A 16,380-nucleotide genomic window follows, 5' to 3' on the forward strand; every position below is an offset into this window, starting at 1 on the left:
ACGTCGAAGCTTGACCAAATTGATTTGGTTTGTTTACATCCATAATCATAAGCACTAAACCAGAAAAAATATAGAACATTAAATAAAAAAAAAATTCCAAACCAGAAGCATAATAAACTGAGCAATGGAAGCCATTGAAGGCCATCGACAAGACTTCTGCATTTCATATATAAAACTTGATTTTTTTGCAACTGCAACATAAGCAAGCAGCTTGCTTTTCTCCCAGTTCAGGGTTCAGGTTAACTGCATCCAGCAGCTACCAACTAGTTAACTAATCAATGCTCTCAGATTAAACATAAATCAACGAACGAAACGCTGGATTTGTCAGGAGCTGCTAACGACTGCCTAGTATATACAAATCAAAAAGTAGAGGGGCAGAATGTTCAAATCTAATTACATCAGAATCTCAAAACGACCGATGCCCCGGAAATAGCCATGCCCTATTGTGTCTCCTCGTTCCCAGTTTGCTCTGAAATGGGGGTTTGACTTAGAGTTTGCTCTGCAATGGGAGTTTGACTTATAGTTTGCTCTGCAATGGGAGTTTGACATGGAGTCTGTTCTGGAATGGGATATTGACTTGGAGTGGGGTTTCGCTCCCGATTCCCTCCTCTCCTAGTAAAATACTTGCCTATGAATGTTTCCGCAACATCAGCATACTTTTCCTTAATGTAATTCTCCAGGCATTTTCGATATGAAAAATCTTCCTTGTGACCATCTGTTGTCACAACAAAAAAGCATCTGCTGTCCTGGAAACTGCCGTGCCTATCAACCTGTCATCAATGGCCGGTGTAAATTAGGACAATATGCAACCAAATAAGTCCATTAACACACAAGCCAAATTCATTCGTAAACAACAAAGCTTTGGAAACTTGTGTTTCTTTTGGTTTTCGATAAGAACACAACATAAGCAATACAGGGTTTGTTATTACAAGACAAGTAGTTCTTGAGAAAAGGTAAATAAGATGAGGTATTCCATCCTGGCTATGTTTCCAAGTACTATGAAAGAAAACCCTTTCCCCGTCATTACTAGTCCAGACTTAAAAACCCTTAAGACGGAGCATAGTCTTAATTCGTATTTAAAGACAAGTATATACTTCTCTAATGTCTTCTTATCTGAAAGATTAGATCCACTCAACCAGCCTTGGCAGGGTGGGAGCTATGAGTAAATAGCAAAACCAATAGAGAAAAAAAAAATGGTTTTCCAACTAAACCCCGTCTAGTCATCTTCCTATGTGTAACAGCCCTTTGCTAAAAACTAATTATTGACATAAAAAACGGTTTTGAGAAGCAGAACAAATTTAGGCATGCAACAAAACACATGGAAGTTTACCTCAATGGACAATGTACAAAATTCAGTATAAACGTTATAGTTCAGTAAAAAATAATATGAACATTAGAATAACCAATATAACAATGGAATCAGTCACAGAATCCAAGCATAATGTATCAAAAGTGCACTGAAACATAATTCTAAATAAAACGCAGTTAAGCAAGAACAGGGTAGATAAACATACTGTGAGATGACCAATTCCAGAACCCATTTTAACAGCTTTATCCGGGTGGTAATTGAGAACATTATCAAGTATAAATGACTGGTCGTCAGCTGACAGTGGATCCCCATCATTGTACCTGGATAGAATAATTTAAAAACCGATAGTAGGTTAGAGGATTGTCAAGCACCAAGCAAAGATGTTGCAACAACTAAAACATTCAAAAAAGGAAAGAAAGAAAGAAAAAAAGTTGCAAAATTAGGCACCAATAACATACGCAAAGCGGATATAATGCCCCAGAATGAAATCAATTCCTTCATATGGAGATCAGTGAAAATATGATATCCTTGAGACATCTCAAAAGCAAAGTCAAATGTAACACGTGAATTCAGTAAGTTATCAGATGCATTTCCTTTATAGTTCTTATGCTTACTTTTTATATAAAGATAGACTTTAGACTTCATACATCAAAAGAAAACAAATAGTAACTAATATGAATGGGAAGTACAATCAAAGTGGACCAGCAGTCCACAAATATGCTGCCCACAAACTGCAATAACCAAGATATTAAAACTATGACAGTACAGCATCCAACAACGCAGAAAATAGAACCAAAACCACCCACACTACAATCAGGACAACTACGACATAGCGGCTTTCTAGTAGAAATTGAAAAGAATGGGCAACGGCAACCATGATACACACCAAAGCCCACAGAGAGGTGCCAAAACCCAACCCGTATCTCATAAATAGTCCACAACCTCCAAACTTTATCTTTAAACTTGGAGCCCCAAGAGTTTGAAAACTAACTATGTTCTACGATGATGTTTTGGGAGGGACTTCAGTCTTAGACTCAGGCTCAACTAGAGCTTTGACAGGTGAATATGAAACAACATCGTTGCACTACATGCGAGTATAACACTTCAAATGTTAACGCATTATTTTCGACTGAGGGAGGATTTCGTCAAGAAATTCCCTGGATTTAAATGGATTCTTACTTCAGACAAGACATCTCAAAGTCAAAATTGTTAAGAAAGAATATAAACAGAAAACTAACCCAGTTAATTTGAAAAGTATCATATACTTTAGATAATTCGATCAGTCTAGTCCTAATTGTTAAGAAAGAATATAAACAGAAAACTAACCCAGATTGATGCATTATTCTTCGGATAGAGCGCATAACAGGTTCAATTTTAGAAAGAACGTCTTGCTCCTCGCTAGGGAACATATCCAATCTTTGTCTTGTTGCAGTATAGAGTCCAACCACACTAGAGTTATCATTCACCATACCAGGTGGTTTGGCAGGACGGTTCTTATTCTTCCACTCCCCGGGACTAGAAACCCAACTCTTTGAACCTTCAAAACGACTTTTCTTGTTCTGCCCCCATTGGTGATGTCTTTCACCAGTATTACCATCTCCACTAGGTGAATCCCACCCAGACAAGCTCGCAGGTTGAGTTTCTGTCTCAGGAGGATTTTTCTGCCCCCAAGAACTGGTAGAAATTTCGGAAGATTTTTTCTGTTGCCCACTAGACCAAGCATTGTCATTCCCTGATTCTGTTTCCCCAGATGAAACAGCACCCCAAGGTTGAGTTTCTATCACAGGAGGATTTTTCTGCCCCCAAGAACTGGTCGAAATTTCAGAAGACTTTTTCTGTTGCCCACTAGACCAAGCCTTGTCATTCCCTGTTTCTGTTTCCCCATAAGAAACAGCACCCCAAGGTTGAGTTTCTGTCTCAGGAGGATTTTTCTGCCCCCAAGAACTGGTCGAAATTTCAGAAGACTTTTTCTGCTGCCCACTAGACCAAGCATTGGCATTCCCTGTTTCTGTTTCCCCAGAAGAAACAGCACCCCAAGGTTGAGTTTCTGTCTCAGGAGGATTTTTCTGCCCCCAAGAACTGGTCGAAATTTCAGAAGACTTTTTCTGTTGCCCACTAGACCAAGCATTTTTCTGCCCCCAAGAACTGGTAGAAATTTCAGAAGATTTTTTCTGTTGCCCACTGGACCAAGCATTGTCATTCCCTGTTTCTGTTTCCCCAGAAGAAACAGCACCCCAAGGTTGAGTTTCTGTCTCAGGAGGATTTTTCTGCCCCCAAGAACTGGTCGAAATTTCAGAAGACTTTTTCTGTTGCCCACTAGACCAAGCATTGTCATTCCCTGTTTCTGTTTCCCTAGGAGAAACAGCACCCCATCCATTGTCCTTTTCATCTACGGCTTTTATTGTCGGCTGGAGGTCTATTGGTGCAACTTTCTCTGCCACTCTACCACTCCAATCATTTTCACCTCCCTTACTTGCCCCCCAGGCAGAAGTGGTAGGCTCTCCAGTTTCCCCCCAGGCAGATGTGGAAGCTTCTCCAGCAGTATTTGCCCTCCATGCAGGAGTAGTAACTTCTGCTGCCTTGCCTATCCCCCATGTAGATGTGGCAGGTTCTTTGGCTGGAGTTTTATCCCACGATGATGTATCATTTTTATCCCACGATGATGTGGCATCTTCTCTTGTACGATTTGTCCCCCATACAGAGGAATCTTTTTCCCAACTTGACTTTCCAGGAAGAGTTTCTGATTCCTCAAATTCTATAATATCTTCAAAGACGGGCTTATCTAAACCAGAGTCAAGTTCTGGCGACAAGCAGGAATCTGCTAATTCATCTACCACCATAAGATCATCAACTTCTGCCCCCAGTGCTCCTGTAGTTGCTTCTTCTCCATTTGCTGTGCTCACCATATGCAGAAAGTTGAAAACATCTAGTCCACCCTCTTGATTCAATCCTCCCTGAAAAAACAAAATATTAATATTTAAATTAAATGGCACGGAACATTCCAGCAGCAGATTAAACTACCATACAGCTGGGAAAAACTAGAAGTATGTTAAAAATCATATTTACCTCTCTTGTGTCCCAGAGGATATCAAACCTGGAGCCAGTACCAACAGCAACATGTTTACCCCATGAACATGATGCAACTATGCTTGACAAAGAATCCATGTGGCACTTTTCAGCTGCTCTCTCAAAGCACCTTCTTGGTGTCTACAGCCACATGTAATGAAACTACAATTAGTTGTGATTGTAGTTCATCTAACAACAAACTATAGGTAAATGTCATTTATAGAATTAGGCAAGAGTTCAATTACTCACAAAAAGTGTTGCTTCTGTAAATGGTACTTGAATATTCAATGCTCGAGATAGTGCTTTATATCCACTAGAATTGAAGCCAACAAAATTTCCAGCACATGTCATGCTATTCGCCAGGAGGATAAGATGCTCTTTCAGGACACCTTTTGCCACCATTGTAACAGCTGTCGCGAGGCGCTGCGTAATAAAATCCAAAAATGAATTCTTAGTAGAAAAGTACAATACGTATCTCATATCACCCAGTGTTGGTCTAATATGATCCAATTTTCCTTGAAAACTAAAAATGTTAAACTTCATAAGATGCACATGATGATACAGGACTAAAAAAAGGTGGCATGCCCGAGGAAACCACAAATGCAGCACACAATTCCAAAAAAAAAAATTCAAAATTCAAAATAAGGTCCATACTAAATGAAGATCAGTCACATGAAAGGCTGAACCATAACTAATGGTGAAATGATACAAGTATAGAAAATAAATCGTAGTATAATAAATATACATCCAAATATATACACAACTGATGTGATAAAGTATGCCGAACAACAACAACAAAAAAGCCTTATCCCACTAAGTGGGGTCGGCTGTGATAAAGCATGCCCACTAGAAAATAAATAAATAAGGAAGCAAAGAGTTAACCAGAAGTCTAGCATGTCAAACACTCCAAAGGGAGAGAAGCTTATTAGACACACAGAAACTACTGGACACTATAGGTGATAATTTCCTAGTAATGCAGCAGCATAATATGATCACCAAACACAATATTACCGCGATTACTCAACGTGTATCTGAATTTTATCTACTCGTTAACGAACGATAAAAAGGTTGAGCTAGTATCAAACAGTAGATTTTGACAGAAGAAACTATTTAATTGGTATTGTATGAGGAAAATTTCAGATTTTTTCCTGTGTACTTCTTGATTGGTATTATTGAATGAATCTCTCTAGAATCAGGAGTTTTTTCCTAGATTTTCTTGCACATGGATTGAATGCAATTTTCACATGAAAGGTGTATTGAATTATGAGTAATGAACTTGGCTTGGAGACAACTAAGTCCATGTCTAAAATTTTGAGTTTCAAGCTGTATCAAAACATAAAATGGCTAATAAAAATTGAGTTAGTGCCTAATACTAAATGACACACACAAAACATGATATACACAGCCCTATAACAACCCATAATATAAACAGCTAGCCACAAAAGCTAGCATGACTTCTGATATAGGATCATAAAGTTCAAGATTCGCAGTAGAAAGAAGGAAAATTGTGAACCTCTGATTTTACCTGAACTGCTTGATCAAAAGCACAAGACACTCCCAATAGTTCTTGAATCTGTTTGATAGCATACGGGATGGAACGCCTGGTGTCAATTAGGTGAAGCACAGGGAGGCAAGAATCGAGAACGATTCTCCATGCATCACCGCTTTGCTTGACAACAGATCTCTCCAGAACAACATCCAAGGCCCATTCACCCTTTTGAGAATTATTTGGACTTCTAATCCAAGTTGTTGTATCGGGATCAATCCAAATTATATTTGCTGAGGTAATCCGTGGGTCACCTGTCCATTTTAGAGACATTAAGACTTTACTAATAGAAGAGTTACAATATAGTTTCCAGCAGTAAACAACATGTCCACCATCTAATAAAAACTACAATAAGTCAAATAAAAAACTGCTTCTATCACCAGCATCAAAAGTCCAAAGATCAGCTAACTGCACCCAATCTGATCAAGAATCATGAAAGGACTATCTCTCAACTCAGGCATTACTAATGCTTAAAGCTAAAACGTCAAAACCTTCACTCTATCCGTCAAGGCCACTGCACCTCTCCAAACTTTTCCTACAAATTTCTAGCAATAGAATCCAACTGAATCCCACCCCCACCACCAAAAAAACAAAAAAAAAAAAAAAAAAAAAGAAGTCATCATACCCACAGTTCCACTAAGCTTTTACTTGCCTCCTCAAAGTACAATGTTTCCAACTAATACATTAATTACTATACAAGAGGATGAAAATGCACAACTCAACCTAGAAATAAATTATGAATATTTCGACTGCATTCTTGCAGAGTTTAACACTAAACTGTTGATAGGCACATATTTGGCCTCTTACGTTGGATATGATCACAAGTAATGGCCATCCCATACGCAACTAACACAACAAAAACGTGTACCTTGGGATGGGATGAAAAAAAAGTAAATATGAGGTTCATGAGACAGAAGAGAAGTAGGATTTTTCTATTAAAAAAACAAATAGAAGTAGGACTTCAATAAGACAGACAGAAGCAAAACACACAAATTGCATATAATCACTGACATTCCTGTTTTAGATGTGAGTTGGCAAAACAAATCAAAAGACCAAGATTCACTGGAAAACAAGGAAACTCAAATAATAAATTAGTATTTCACTCTTTAGAAAATCACTCCAAAAGCTACCTTTTATTATTGTTTCTAAAAGCACAGGGCAAATCAAATCAGCATAGTATTGCGAAGTGGTTTCCAACTCTTCAGTAGCTTGAAGGAAGAACATCAAGCACGGGGAGTCAGATCCTTTGTCTGCACAGGAATGATGAAAAGAGCAATGCTCACTGCAAACAATGAAGCATTTATCATTAAGTAGTTTAAAGCGGAGACACAAGTAAACTTAGGAACACAATAGGGGAAGGGGAAGTCATACAAGTATGAACATTGTATATGATTATGATAGTAGGCAACTGCCACATGCAAATGATTTTTGAAATACGAATCTTCTTTTGACATGAAAATTTCAGTATCTCTAGCGCTCTTAAATCCAGTAAACAGTCAGGGTTCCAGAACACAAACAAATACAATATATATATTTATAATCTTACACATATTTACGTTTTATGGTAATAACAAGAATGATCTGCCCATGTTACTGTGGTGGACTTTGTACTGGTGGCGTTTCTCTTATCAAGCTATTATGTTTTCACCTCCCCTTTCCTTTCAGAACTTTTTCCTTCCTTTATCTTAGTGAAGCATAACTAAAAGGGCCAAATAAATTCAAACAAAAAACCACTATAAAATAAGCAAAGAATAACAGCATAGCTCATAATGTTCCATAACTTTCATCAGTAAAATTTATTAATATCATATTGACCAAAATCAATTGAGGCTGTGTCCTCGCCTCATTAGGAAAACATAAATGATCAAGTCAATAAGGCAATTGGTAAACATAAATATGATCCAATCAGAGAGGGGGGGAAAAGACCTGGCAAACAAAACTGTATTTTTGAAAAGATAGCCAATGTTGAACTTCTTCTTCCCAACTCTCTTCCTCCGAAATGAATTAACAGTTTCTTGGCATTTTTGTTGAATCTCGTCTACACCAACATTTAACTCCCGTAACAGCTCCTGTTCAATAAAGCTCTCGTTATCCCAAACTATGAAGTAATAGCAACTTCGTAAATGAAAATATAAAGAAAACATTCCAACACATTGAACTATGCAAACCTCATTGAGATGAATATGGCCAACTAGGCCTGCATCATTTACCATACTTCCCAAACTAGAAAGCTGATTGCTATATCTGCATGTAAAACACAAACTTTTTCAAGCCCACACATTAATTTTATACCACTGCAAATAAGTACAAAGTGTAGTAGATGCAAAACTCAATTTCTTGTCAATGACATGGTGACCAAATAATATGTTGGTAGTAACAGAGAAACATATTCTCACAAAAGTGGAAGTGAAGATTACACTCTGCTATTATCAGGTACACAACTATTACTATATTGATCAGCTCTTGAGTATCTAACTATTATTAAACTGGAACTTTGCATGGTTAACCCAAGCTATGCAAAAAGAAGCTGCAGACTGTTAAATATATATTTCAGCAAAGGCAAAACCTTTCCTAGTTAGCAAATCACACATTTATAGACATAAAATGAATTACATCCACTTATTCGCATAACAAATAATTCTTCCAGAATTCTTAAAGCATAATCTCCTGAGAAACATGCAAGAGTTTCTAGAAAACAAAACCACGTATTTGATCTGCAGAACTTGATATTGTTGAGAATATCGCGTTTAAGAATGGGAAAAACAAGAACAAACTCCGGAAATCGAAAAACAAATAACCAAGATAAATAACACCAAGAATTTACATGGTTCGCAATATGTGCCTACGTCCACGGGGCAGCAACAACAATCTTTCACTATATCAATAATGAGTACAACCAATAATCTTGCCAAATCTCTAGAACTAGGACTTGACGAAAAACCTGAAAGAACAAGAACAAGAAATATACTATCTCTTTTCTTTTCTCTCGCACACACTTTACAATATTCTCTCACTCTAATCCCTTGAGTGGTATACAATTTATTGTTTTGCTCCCTCCAATTCAAAACTAGTACAATAGCCCCTTTATATAGACATAATAAAGGTCTTCTTCAATAAGGATTATTAATCCTAAATCCTAATTGGAATCTAGTTATAAAACCTACTCCAATTGAGAAACTAACTCCAATTGGGTAAACAATTTAATCCTCTAAGACCATAATTACTTATAGACTTAGGACAACTTATCATGGGCTAGAAAAACCTAACAGATATCAACAGATTCAAATAGATACCAAGAGAGCTGCAAATAAATATTAAAATTGCAGGTAGTAGTGCCACAGTGTGGTGGGAGACGGAAAAAGCATGTCAGCATAGAAAATAACTTAAAGCACGGAAGAGGTAGTAACAGGTACTCATTTCCAGTTCAACTGTGGGTGGGGTTACCTTTCAAGAAAGGTTGATGCAGATAAAGCAGGGAATATGACAACTGACAACTTAATCAACATGAACTAAGGGATTGAGAAATAAATTCCTAGAAACATACTTAAATAAAACCATATGTGAAAGTGTTGCCAAAAAAATAAGTATGAAGAGGCAGAGCATACTCAATCATGAATTCGACTGCAGTATCTTTAAGACTGACTTTCTTCAACTGATTCTTAACCAAACATGCTGCACGTTCTCGGCAGTACTTTCTTCCACAACCACAGTTATTCAAGTACAAAATTACACGGCGATCAATGAGCTCATTCTTAAAATTTACTTTGCAAAGTAGAATTTCCTGAAGAACAGACGATGTAAATTCAAGTTACGATAAACATTTATGCATGTATCTTCATCAGCTCAAAAAACATTTATGCAAAAGAAAACATAAAAGATCAAAAACATGAATTGAAAGGAAAAACACCATCATAATCAATAGCCAAGCCAACTACCTTCATCAGCTCCCATGAAGAGTTGCTGCTTGGGGTAGAATCAAGAACTGCCTTGTACGCAGGATTTGACATTGCAGTGGCAGCTAACACGCCAACAGGTTCACCAGCAGGGAAAAGATTCGGGGGCCTAGATCCAGCATTGACTCCATACTCAAATTGGATAACTGAATTGCTACAAACATTTCTGACTGTGCCATCATAGCAAATAACCACATCACGAAGAATGGCCATTAAATTTTTAAATAAGGTCCCAGGTTCAGTCAATCCTCTTGAGGACCGAACAATCACCTCTCGTGTAGCAATGGAGTGAACTATTTCCTCGTATGGATCTAACCCATGGAAGAAACAACTTTGAACTAGGCCATATTCTGCAGAGGGATACTCCGAGTTAAAAGAATATTTGTTGTGACAGAGAGAGGCCACATCCTCAACCAATGTCTTTGAGTAGAATCTTCCCTTATCAGAGAGTTGTAGGCCTAGGAACCCAATTTGTTGCACAACTTTGTTGATTGCCGAATCACTCTTGGTGTCGATTAAATCACCGAATGCAGATGACTCCAAGATAAAATTTGAAACTGGTACTTTCAAGCTTTTGATTCGACTCTCTAGCTGAAACTCTACAAATTCATTGTAGGTTGACCTCAGATGATACAACAAATCTGAAGTACCCTGAATATTCTCCTTAATATCTTGTATGGATGTCTTTGACATGTAAAAATCCTCCAAGCCAACACTGAACCCTTCTGAAAATATATTCTCCATCAGCAAGGGCTGTAGAGAATCAAAGAATTTAAGGACATCCTCGCCCCCTTTCTCAAAAAAAACTGAAGTAGCAATGTCATTCATCACCGCTGAAACTGCACTTGTACTGAACTCAATTTTCAGTATCTCACTTTTATTGACTAAGTACTTTTCCCCACAGTAGTCAAAGTCAAGAGGCAATGCAGTCTGTAATATCTGCAAAGCAGTCCAATATGAGCAAGCAGCATTTGCTTTCAATAATGCAGGTCGTGGCAACAAAGATGAAGCAAACATGGCCAGTTGCTGAGCTGCTGATTTATCCAAAAAAAAGTTCTTAAACATCATCCTCAATGACAATAGTGAATCAGTGGCCATTTGCAGATTTGGTTTTCCACTATGAGAGCTAAGCAGCTGCTTCTCCACTGAAAAAAGCTCCAAAACTTCTGCTTTTGCAGCAAGTGATTGCGGATAGAACAAATGGATGCAATCACCATCAAAGTCAGCACTTAGTGGCCCACATATCAAAGGATTTATTTTCACCACATGGTCATCATGCACATACACTTGTAGTGCTTGTAGGGAATGTTTATGGGTAGTTGGGGGCCTGTTTACAAATACAAGGTCCCCATCCATAATCCTCCGATGCACCACTTGACCAGGCCTCAAAAAAGTGTGCCCCTTTGAACCTTCCCTAAGTGAGTAAGTTGATGATCCATCCCTATAGGTTAGGCACAACTTGCTATCTACCAACTGTTGTAAGTACCTAATGTTATGATCATTAACCCTCTCCTCGAAGGTGATTCTTTGAGCAATTTCATAGGGGATGCCAACTTCATTTACCCTTCTAAAGGCATCCCCAGTGATTACTGAGCGAGAAGAGAATCCTGAACCCTTTCTAATGAACAGTGTTCTCATTTTTTCAAGCCATGCTTTAGTGGAAGAGGCATTCAGCTCCTTGTTTACCCCAAACCTTGCATCTATATCCCGTGATGCCTTCCCAGTACCCCTAACTTGAAGATACTGATCCACTATGGCTTGAAGTTCATTAGCTTCAACAATTTGTGATTCAAAGTTTGGGATGCCTGACCTTGAACTTCTTATGACTTCAATTTGCTTTAGAACTTTTCTGAGCATTGAAATTGAAGGATCTGCAGACATAACACTAACACCATCCGAAATTTCAGGAACAGATAAACAGTTTGGAGGGACAGGTATATGACGCAAGATGTATCCATCTTGAGGAAAATACCCTCTTGCATTAAGTTTCTTCCTGGTGTCTTGAGGGATACGCTTTAGCATCTCCATCACCTGGTAGTCATTACCAAAATAATATGTATCAGGAGAACAACAATTACAATCAGCAGAAACAGGAAAGGCCAACAGAATTATATAAGATAAGTATGATTTTCATTATGAGTGATTGGCAATAAAATCATTTGGTTAGAATCTACTTATACACATCTGGTGAACTAAGTTAACCATCAAACTAGTTAGTGAATGAAATAAATTGTGCCAGTTGAAACCACATGGAGCTGTACATCTGGCCAACTAAGTTAACCATCAATTTATTTTGTAAACAAAATAAACTGTGCCAGTTGAAACCACAGGGAAGACAACAACACCCTCTGATCAATCCATTCAATGAAGAATCCAACAGTAAGATGCTAACTTCGCCAGATTACTGTGATAAGGGGGATGATTGCATGTGGGTAAGAACTAGATTTAAGACGTAGTGATCACAGTAAACCAGAAAACTTTTCCCACAAATGAATTGGTGTGCAAACAAGGACTTCAACTAATTTAGCCATCAAAACAATTAGTGGAGCTAAAATCAATCATGAAGGTTGACACCAAAGGAAGGTGGCAGAAGCAATAGCAACCCCTGATCAATGCATACAATAAAGTAAGACAGAGGAATCCAAAATAAGGTGCTCACTGTGTCAATTTCTGTGATAACTGATAAGTGAGGATTTCTTTGTATTTGAGTCAAATTAATAAATTAGAAATAAGTTCTTAATGGAAAACATCAAACTTTTCCACTAATAAAAACACCGTAGAAATAACAGTGAACTATGAGCAAACAAAGACTTCAATCCACATAACTGGACAATAAAATTCAATTCAAGTTCCAAGAATGTGAGATGATAGGGATTCAGTCAGGAAGCAAGAAGCATACCTCACAAGGAAGCAAAGTACGTATATGATCATCGCCATAACGAAAACCATATCGTTCGAGGAAATTCCAAAAACCAGGTGGTGTTCTTGATTTAGAAGGTCGCTTCAATTGCAAGGAACAAGAGCTATCTGTTGGTTTAGTCTCTCCAATACACACTTGTGCAGCATCCTACAGAAGGAATGAGAGGGCATAAAACTAGTAGATGGAAAATGAAGAGAGATGAAGAGAGAACATATCACAAAGTATTCCAATTTATATAAAATTAAATGTAACAGACTTTAAAAAAAAAAAAACAAGTATAGCATTTCTTGACGGTTGACAAACAACTTTATCTAACTATAATTTCAATCTTTAAACATAGTACTCCAAATGAAAGAATCAAACCTCTGAACACCTAATAAGGGCAGGAACATCCCAAGAAAGGAAAACATACGAGATAATAACACACATAATGTTCTAGAACACATAACCTAATACACAATTGACCTTTTTTTACAAGAATTTAGGGAAAACAAAACAAACTAAACCAGGATTACTGACACCATCAAGATTTCAAGTATTGATCTTTTTTGCGAGCTCATGGAATGTAGTGCCATTCCAAATAAAACTTTTAGGAAACTTGAATTACTAAAACAGAACTTCAATAAACCAAAGATGCACTGGCAATTGAAACATACCATAGTGAAACATTTCTAACTAGAAACTAGAACCATGTAGTGATAGTTGTGCAACTAAGGTTCAAAAACCATGTATTTGATTAAATTAGAATTAGTGGTTGGGTGAGAGGGTGTGAAAGTGCTTGTGCGCCCGTAAGGAAATCAGAGAGCGATAAATCCACAAAATTTCTAGATACAGTGAGCATACTTCACATCATGAAAAATGGAAACGATTAATTTATACGTACCTCACAACATGAAGCTAACATTCTTTCTGCTAAGCCAGCATTCTTGGTTGGAAACTGAATAGTAAAAAAATGGATACAGAATATAAGGCTATAAGCACAGAGATTTTTATGATAAGAAAACATTGCCAGTTAACTATATAGTTTTTAAAAATAAAAATTTGCTACTCAAATATGAAGTGTTCTCAACCACTTTACAGAATATAGAAATTGAAGGGCAACCCACAGTCACAGACAATTTTTCCTCCAACGACATGTTAACAAAAACAAAAATATTGTGAGATTGTGGTCGACAAAGAACTATTCACATAATACAATCGTGGATTCTGTAGAATTAAGTTCAAACTTCAGACTCTTTTTGAGAAAATTAGGAAAATAAAGCAAACTTATAAGATTTAAAAGAAAAGAAACAAGATCAATCCACAGATGACAAATACAGTGCAATAAAGGGCACTTGTACAAAATGATAAATTAAAAAACAAAAAGGCAGTTTAGTAATGGTTGGATTGAATGACACAGTAAATAGGTTCAAAATTCAACTGCTTCTTCATGTAAAATTGTAAATCATTTTATTCTTTGTTCCTCAGCTGAAACTATAACAAACACAAATCTGCATATCTTCCCTTAACAGACAACAAAAGTCCAAATAACAAGCTAACCAAGGGGATATATTGCCTCTGCTTAGTAAGTGATGATCATAGCAGCAATTATAAACAATGAAAAACTCAATCAGGTGGTACCTTGTTCTTTTTCATTTTCAAGCATTTCAAGCACAATAAGCTCAGCATCCGCTTCAATTCGCTAACATGATTGGGATGAAATATTGGTACTGGTAACTCAATATACCCAAAATGACCTGAAAAGGGATAAAGGATACACTTTCTTACGTTTCCAATCATACTCTTTCAAATTTCAATGTATAATATGTTTCTTACATCTGACTTGTTTGGCAACATTGTATATTTTAACTCACTGTACCAAAGGTTGAGAAATGAAATTTATTTACCTTCACATTTCCCAGGTTCGGAAGTGCCACAAGATTCACACTTTCCAAACTCAAGGGGCAGGCCAAGGAATGGGTTGGAAAGCTGGCTTGCATGGCTGATAGAGCAATCGCTAATAGATGCTGTACACTGCCAAAAATGTAAACATAAAAGTATAAACAAATTATTCCAAAGGTTGATTTTCGTAGTAAAGAAACGAATTGTAAAAAACACTTTGCTGGAGGTGATTTTCTAATTTACTCTCCCATAGACACTAGTCACGAGTTAGTTGTGAAGGCATCTTTTACTTTATTTTTTTTAACAAGAACAATACGGGGAACACGTTGCTGAAGGCATATTACATTTGACCAATGGAAAGCCATAATTTTCATTTGGCCGTAAATGGAGCCTTATATGAGCTTAGAATGTGAATATTCAATATGGACTCTAAAGACCACTCCCTCCAAGAAATGAATCAGAATTCTCCCTCGAAATCCTATCCCATGAATGCAATTTTATTTTTTAGAAACAAACTAATGTAGTTAAGGCCTCTCAGCTTTAGATGGCATAGACTCAATAACTACTCAAATTAAATGTCAAATTTCTACTTACAATTTCTTGATGAGTTGCTAAACCAAATTTGATTCCAACGATCTCCCCATCCAAAATATTCGAGGTCGAGACCTCCTCCATTTCCTTTAAGAAACTGCCATGGAAGAGACAGGGAAACATATATAAAGTAAGACAACTGTAGCTATTACAGCAAAATCAACATGCAAATATACCATAGACAAAATTATTAAGCTAGAAACTTAAGAAAAAGTTAGTTTGTGGGAGGTACCAACCTCTAAAACAATTAAAATTAATAATAAGTTAAAGGCAAACGATATACAAGAAATCTGATGGTTTCTAAGAAAAAGGAAAGAATTAAAAAAGGCCAGCAGAACTCAGCAAAAAACCTAAACAAGGTATAAATTTTCATCCAATTCTCAGCTACCAAACACAAAATAAACATGCAGCAAAAGGAAAGAACAAAAATTACCAGAGTCTTCGGGTCTGATCGTACTTGGAGCTACGATGCAGGCCGGAAAAAAAAACCCTAACTGGAACCTAGAAAACAAAACGCAGAGCAAATGTATTTAGCGTCACAGTTAGATACAGAGCAAGAGGGGGGAGAGAGAGAGAGAGAGAGAGGTCCTTTTGGTCACTGAGAAACTGAGAGAAAATTAACCAATGTGCAACATTTTCCCCCGTTAAATTTTCCAAGCAAAAAAAAAGGCCCATTAAAAAGTCCCTCATTTTCTCAGCAACCAAACACCAAATAGCAAAATGCAAACAATTTAGAGCAAAAATTACCACAATTTTTCGATTCCTCCGTACTCTGAAACCGGGGGTTCAACTCCAAAATCCTAGAATAAGCCCTGAAAACCCTAAAAACCAAAAACCCAAAAGGGTTTTTCAACGGAGTGAGAGCTATACTCCAAAGCTTTTGAAACCAAAAAAAACAATTTCAGTAAAAAAATTCGCAAATGACACAAAAATTGGCCGGCAGAGGGAGCTTACCCTCGCAAACGGCGCCGTTTTCCTCTTCCGCTGTCGCTTTCACTCTCTTCCGAGACTCTGATGACCAGAGAGAGAGAGAGAGAGAGTGAGATGGTGGGAGAGTGAAATGGGTTTTTGCATGAAGAAAGGGGAATTTTGTTGAGGCCTGGGGAATTTGGAC

General features: G+C 37.3%; 1 protein-coding gene across 2 annotated transcripts; it reads right to left on the minus strand.

The window, feature by feature from the left end:
* Nucleotides 1-118: 118 nt before the first annotated feature.
* Nucleotides 119-16,380, minus strand: LOC103412127 (DNA-directed RNA polymerase V subunit 1-like). 2 transcript variants are annotated; one of them, XM_029096080.2, is made up of 19 exons: nucleotides 16,221-16,380; nucleotides 16,014-16,087; nucleotides 15,700-15,767; nucleotides 15,270-15,363; nucleotides 14,681-14,807; nucleotides 14,415-14,530; nucleotides 13,678-13,731; nucleotides 12,774-12,941; nucleotides 9,857-11,905; nucleotides 9,527-9,702; nucleotides 8,090-8,165; nucleotides 7,848-7,990; nucleotides 7,052-7,203; nucleotides 5,901-6,175; nucleotides 4,625-4,798; nucleotides 4,376-4,516; nucleotides 2,636-4,263; nucleotides 1,515-1,629; nucleotides 119-770 (listed from the first exon to the last, which is right to left on the minus strand). In XM_029096080.2, exons 4-19 carry the CDS (start codon nucleotides 15,348-15,350, stop codon nucleotides 441-443), a joined length of 5,805 nt encoding a protein of 1,934 aa, XP_028951913.1. In that variant the 5' UTR covers nucleotides 15,351-15,363; nucleotides 15,700-15,767; nucleotides 16,014-16,087; nucleotides 16,221-16,380; the 3' UTR covers nucleotides 119-440. The 2 variants fall into 2 exon arrangements, with proteins under 2 accessions (XP_028951913.1, XP_070673992.1); XM_070817891.1 differs by having other exon boundaries at nucleotides 16,014-16,078; nucleotides 16,221-16,325.

The sequence above is a fragment of the Malus domestica genome, chromosome 02, assembly GCF_042453785.1.
Source record: "Malus domestica chromosome 02, GDT2T_hap1".
Lineage (NCBI taxonomy): Eukaryota > Viridiplantae > Streptophyta > Magnoliopsida > Rosales > Rosaceae > Malus > Malus domestica.